General features: G+C 34.7%; 1 protein-coding gene across 1 annotated transcript in view; it reads left to right on the top strand.

Annotated features, from left to right (window-relative positions):
- The first annotated feature begins 1073 nt into the window (after positions 1 to 1073).
- The window catches only part of LOC139311780 (alpha-2-macroglobulin-like), an 83185-nt gene continuing 77625 nt past the window's right edge, over positions 1074 to 6633 (top strand). Inside the window, exons 1-2 of the mRNA XM_070936291.1 lie at positions 1074 to 1198; positions 1332 to 1497. Of these exons, the coding sequence (XP_070792392.1) occupies positions 1079 to 1198; positions 1332 to 1497 (286 nt within the window). The 5' untranslated portion in view covers positions 1074 to 1078. The remainder of the gene's footprint in view (positions 1199 to 1331; positions 1498 to 6633) is intronic.

Here is a 6633-nt window from a genome sequence, read left to right as displayed (position 1 = left end):
AGTAAAACTGGTGGGAGGCTCTGCCCACTGATCTGGACGTCATCATAGGTGATCTGCGCATGAGCAGAAGAGCGCGGGCGCGATGCGAACTGGTAGTAAAGGTAAGTAGAAGCCACCCCTGGTTTGAAGGTATAAAAAAAACCCAGCTGTAAACCACTAGGTTACAGAGGCTTCGAAGGAAACCTCCCCGGATCCTCATTCTGTGCAGAATAAAGTTGTGTTATTTGAGTCTCCGCCCCGGTGTGCTCTTTTGGCCTTGAACATTGGCAAGGACCCACTGTTGGCGAATCAGAACTGTCCCCTGGGTTCCTGGGTTTTACCTTTTCTTCCGCGCGGACTGTTTGCAGAGAGGCAGTCAGCAACCAGAGCTGAAGAGGGAACAGCTGATACTTTTCTCCTCAGCTTCGCAGCCAGCCTCTCTCTTCAATATTATGGGGGAAAGCTGGCAACGTGGAAAAAACCTCTTCCTTCTCCTTCTGCTGCCTGTCCTTCTCAGGACCCCTGTAGCTGCCTCCAAATGGTAAGTTGATTTCTTCAGGCTTCTTCCCTTTCTGTCTTCTTTGTCTGGGAAAGATTTAGGCTTTAAACTCTGCTGTTTTATTTTTAAAGTAAACATCTCTCAGTCCAGGATTTTCCAAAGGAAACTTAAGGAGGGGCGATGCCCCAGAGATAGTGGTGGTGTGGCAGGGGGAGACAGAACTTCTTTTTAAAAATATGGACTGTAAGATTTATGGAGCTTCTCAGTCATCCAGTTCATGGTTGTCCCAAAGGTATTTTTTTAAGAGGCAACTGGACTTTCTGGTTTTTCTTTGAAGACATTTCGCTTCTCATCCAAGAAGCTTCTTCAGCTCAGAGCTGAATTGTCCAGTTGTCGTGATTGTCCAGTTGTCCAGTTGTCCAGATTCAACCTTTTGACACAGATCTATCACTACCAACACAGGCCCAAATCTCAGGAAATCCTCTTGTATTTGCTCTGCGTATTTCCTAATCAGAGCCCCTGCCCCTCTTTTCAAGGCGATATGTGGCGGTGGTACCCAGCACAATCTACCTGGGGACCACTGAGAACTTCTGCATCCAGATGAGCAATCTGAAGGAAGCAGTCAACTTGACTCTCTCGGTGCACAATGAAATCGAGGATTTGAGCCTCAATCAAATGACGGTAAAAGGGGAAGATGTATTTCAATGTATTCCTTTCCAGGTAAGTTGCTCTTTTTCTCTCTCCCTCTCCCCCTTAAGTTGTTGTATTCAACATAATGCAAGCTCAAAGCAATAGAACATCATGATAACGATACCTCTCAAATCATTTGATTTTGTCTCTTTTCACCCTGCAGATTCCCAGGGACCGCACAATTTCTGCCCCATCAAAAGTCATTCTCAAGTTATTTGTAAACTTCGTGTCCCACAGTTTCCCAGTCAACAAATACGTGCAAATTGAGAAACCAAAGCCTCTGATTTTCATCCAGACGGACAAACCCATCTACAGAGCGGGACAACAAGGTAAAGGGCGACTCCAGCTCCCAAAATTCTTGCTTTTCTAACCCTTTCAAAACTTTATCGTTACAATTTTTACAGGTTTTATTTTACAAATTTTAGAATTTCCATTGCTAAACCAGGTGATTGTTAAGCGAGTCATGCCTGACTTTTACAACCTTTCTTCCCCCTGGTTGTTAAGCGAATCACTGCATTTGTGAAGTGAATGGTACCATTGTGAAGCGAATCTGACTTCTGATTTTTGAATTTTTATTTTTTATACAAATAATGTAAATGTACATTCTCTTATACATAATTAATCATACATATACATATTTTCTTAAAGAGAGCATACAAATAAGACATTTTTATTGCATTCGGTGTTGCTCTTCTACCCTTTCTTTTCCCTCATTTCACAACAAACCTTCTTCTCTTTCTTCCTTTCCCTTCCCTCCCTCCTCTCCTCTCCTCCTTTCTTCCACCTCCTCTCCTTCCTCTTTCCTACTTCCCGTTCCTTTCCCCCACTCCTCCCCTCTTTCCCCCTTTCTCTCTTACTTCTCTCCCCTGTCCTTTCTTTCCCTCCTTTCCCCTTTCTTCCCTTCCTCTCACTCCCTCTCCTCTTCATACCCTCTATTCCTCTCTCCTTTGTGGAATATATTTCCTCTTTGGTAACTGAGCAACTCCAATATTCTAATAACATATACTTTCTTTTCAATTTCTTTTCATTTTTAACCAACTTGTCACTTTTATCATTGTAATTGTACATTTATACTTATACTCTTCTTTTGTTTCCCCCCTCCCCCTTTTTCATTTTCTCTGGTGTCCTCTAGATTTTTATTTCTTTTTTGATCTCTCCATCATTTATCTTTCTATTATCTCCATTATTCATCTATCATTTTTTATTCATATTTCTTTTCTAACCATTCATAAAATCTTCCCCATGTCTTGAAATACACCGATTCCTCTCTATCTTTTATTCTTAGTTAATCTATTCATTTCCGCACAGTCTAAAATCTTTTTTATTACTTCACCTTCTGACGGGATTTTTTCTGTCTTCCAGTTTTGCACAAATACAATTCTTGCGGCTGTTATTCTATGTATAATTAAATACACATCTTCTTTACTATATATCTCTGGCAGAATACCCAATAAAAAAACCTCTGGTTTTAATTCTATAGGTTTATGTAACATTTCCTCCAACCATGTCTGTATTCTAGACCAATAATTTTTTGCTTCTGTACATGACCACCACATATGATAATACGATTGCAGCAAATGCAAACATTTCCAACACTTGGCTGATTTATCCTTAAACATTTTTGCTAATCTTTCCGGTGGCATATGCCATCTGTAAAACATTTTATATAAATTTTCTTTATACTCAGTTGCCATTGTCAATTTATAATTCCTTTCCCATAGTTGTTGCCATTTCTCTAATGCTATTGCATAACCAAAGTTTTTTGCCCATGTTATCATTGTCTCTTTAACTTCTTCATCTTCTAGTCTAATTTGCAACAAATAATTGTACAGTCTTTTAATCATTTTTTCATCTTTACCAGTCATTATCTGATCAAACTCTGATTCCCCCAAATTAAAACCATATTGTTTCAAATCTTTATCATATCTTGATTGTATCTTCAGCCATGTATACCAATCAGTCTCAATCCCTTGTTTTTCTAAATCTTGCTTCTGTTTTAATTCTCCCTTCTCTGTTAAAATGTCTTTATATTTTACAATCTTGTCCATATTAATCATATTTGAATGTGTCAACACTTCTATTGTTGAAAGCCACATTGGTATTTCCATAGATTGTTTTTCTTTTACTCTCTCCCATATCACTAACCAACCATTCCTTACGCAATGTCTCTGAAAGTATCCATGTATCCTATTTTTTCCATACCATAAATTTTTTTAAATTTATGGTATGGAAATTTTAAATTTGTCGGGGCCAAAATTATTTAATTTGATTTTATTCTATTTTTAAATTTTGTATGTATGTGTTTTTATTGTTTGGCTGTGCACCGCCCTGAGTCCTTCGGGAGTAGGGCGGTATAGAAATCTAATAAAATGAAATGAAAATGAAATGAAATAAGAAAGCATGCCAACCTAGTTGTAAATCATGTCCTTCCAAAGTCAATAGTCTTGTATTTCTCAATAAAATCCATTCTTTAATCCAAGTTAGCATCGCCGCTTTGTGATACACTTCCCAATTTGGTAGACCAAACCCTTCTCTAGTTCTAGAATCTTGGAGCAATTTAAGATTAATTCTTGCTTTTTTCCCTTGCCGTATATATTTCCACATCATTTTATTCAAATTCTCAAAATATTTCTTCTCCAACTTTATCGGAATTGTTTGAAAGACAAACAACAGTCTTGGCAATACATTCATTTTGATTCTTCCCATTAAAGATAATTGGAATTTTTTCCATTTTTCCAAGTCTGTTTCAATTTGATTTCTCAGTTTATAATAATTATCCTCCTTCACTGTAATGCATCTTGAAGTTAATTGGATGCCCAGATATTTCACTTTCTTCACTATTTGAATATCTAGTTTCTCCGTTAGTTGCTTCTTTTGTTTTTCTCTCATATTTTTAACTATAATTTTTGTCTTATCTTTATTTATTTTCAATCCGGCTACTTCTCCATATTCCTCTATTTGCTCAGTTGGCTTTGGGCTGGTTTCTATTGGTTCTTCCATAATGAATACTAAATCATCCGCAAATGCTTGTAGCTTATTTTCTTCTTTTTAAATTCTAAACCCTTTTATTTCTTTATCTTATCTTGTTTTTCTATTTAAAATTTCTAGAGTCAAAATAAATAATAGTGGAGATAGTGGACATCCTTGTCTAGTTCCTTTTCTTATTTCTATTTTCTCTGTTTTTTCACCATTTATTATTACTTTTGCTGATTGGTCTTTATATATAGTCTTAATCATATTTATAAATCTATCCCCAAAATCCATCTTTTGTAGTTGTAAAATCATGAATTGCCAATTCACATTATCAAACGGTTTCTGTGCATCTAAGAATAACAGTGCCATTTGTTGCTCTGAATGTGCCTTGTAGTATTCCAATGTATCCGATATAATTCTTATATTGTCTCTAATTTGTCTTTTAGGAAGAAAACCATTTTGATCTAAATGTATAAATTCATTTAACAACCTCTTCAATCTTTCTGCCATAATTGATGCAAATATTTTATAATCTGCATTTAATAGTGAAATTGGTCGATAATTCTTCATTTGTTGTAAATCTTTTTCTTCATTTGGTATAAGAGTTATATATGACTCCATCCATGAGTTCGGTACCTTGGCTTCTGTTAGTAAATCATTAAATATTTGTAGCAGTGTATTGCTTAGTACATCCTGCAACTTTTTATATAATTCTGTGGATTTTTATATAAGTCCGCGGGTTTTTCCATTCTTCTGCTTTTTAATTCCCTCAATCAATACCATAATTGATATTCTTTCTTCTAATGCTTTTTTAAATTGTTCTGGTATTTTGGGAGTCTTTACTTTTTCCAAATATTGTTCTATTTTTCCTTCTGGTGCCTGCTCTTGTTGATATAGTTTCTTACAGTATTCCTCAATTATTTATTTCTTTTCCTCATTTCAATAGCATATCTTTCCCTCTTGATCTAATAATTGGCTTATAAATTTCCCTTCTTTTTCCTTCTTCATTTTATATGCTAACCATCTTCCTGGTTTATTTGCATTTTCAAAAAAGTTTTGCTTTGATGATTTTATTTTCCTTGCCAGGTCTTCATTTTCTATTAAATTCAATTTATGTTTTTCAATATGTTGATTTTTTTATCTTGTGGATTAAACTTTGATTTAATGTCCATCTCATTCTTTTTTTTTTGTCCTTTCCATATCATCATTATTGGATTGTGATCTGCCCATATATTTGCTTCTATATCAATCTTATCTATCTTAGATATTAAATCTGTTGACATCCACATCATGTCTATTCTTGACCATGACATATGCCTGTTTGAAAAAAATGTATATTGTTTCTCCTTTAGATTTCTTTTTCTCCAAGCATCTTGCAAGCTTAGTTCATCTATCATTGTGTGAAATGTTTTCGGAAGTGTCTTTCTTGGATTTTTATTCATTTTTGTAGATTTATAGTCTAGTTCGTTATCAACAATCGCATTAAAGTCTCCTATTATGCAAATTTCTTCATATTCATATTCTAGTATTTTCCTGTGTAGTTTTGCATAAAATTCTTCTTGTTTTTCATTTGGAGCATATATACCCACAAGTAATACTTTTTGTAGTTCATTACAATTTCTACCATTAATACTCTTCCTTCCTCATCTTCAAATATTTGTTTGGATTGTATTGTCCGTTTAATGTAAAATACTACTCCTCTTTTACTTTGGCAGGCCAATGTTGTATACAATGTCCCCAATTTTCTTCACTCCAAAAGTTTTTTATGTTGTTTTCTAATATGAACTTCTTGTAGGCATATAATTTCTAATTTTAGCTTCACTAATTTATTAAATGTTTTTCTTCTTTTTATTGCCGAATTCAATCCATTTATATTCAAAGATATTATTTTAATTTCTTCTTCCATTTCTTATTTATTTATTTGCTTTGTTGATCTAGTCATTCTTATCTCCCTCTGTTCTTTAACTTCTTTTGCTCTTGCTCCTTCTCTCAATACTCTCTCTTCTTTTTCTCTTCTTGTCTCTTTTAGCTGTTCTTTCTTCTCCTCCTGTTGTCCATCCCCACTTTCATTTCTCAATCTTTCCTCTTCTTGGACATCTATATATTGTTTATAAAATAACTCCGCTTTCTCTATTGAATCTAATCTGTATCTTTGCTCTTGCCAGTTCACCAATATTCCTTCTGGAATCAACCATCTAAAATTTATTCCTCTCTTTATCAAACATTTCATGAGAAAATGATATTCTTTTCTCAGATCTCTCACTCTCTTGGAATTTGTTTCAGTGCCACCACTTCTTATCCTTTGTGCTTTATCGTCGTGTTTCTCATCAATTGCAATATCTCTGTTCTCAGTGTTTTCTTAGTAACATGAATTTTTCTAGGCAGATTGTTTCTCATCGCATATCTTGTGTGCACTTTATATATTTCATCAATCCCATTTAATATCCCTTCCTTACTTTCTTCCATTGCGTCTGCTAGTATCGCTGCAATTT

This window comes from Pituophis catenifer, unplaced genomic scaffold (assembly GCF_029215685.1).
Source record: "Pituophis catenifer annectens isolate HBS135680 unplaced genomic scaffold, rPitCat1.0.hap2 SCAF_2, whole genome shotgun sequence".
Classification (NCBI taxonomy): Eukaryota; Metazoa; Chordata; class Lepidosauria; order Squamata; family Colubridae; genus Pituophis; species Pituophis catenifer.
Note: the sequence above shows the minus strand (reverse complement) of the source record. Positions and strands in the feature narration are given on the sequence as shown.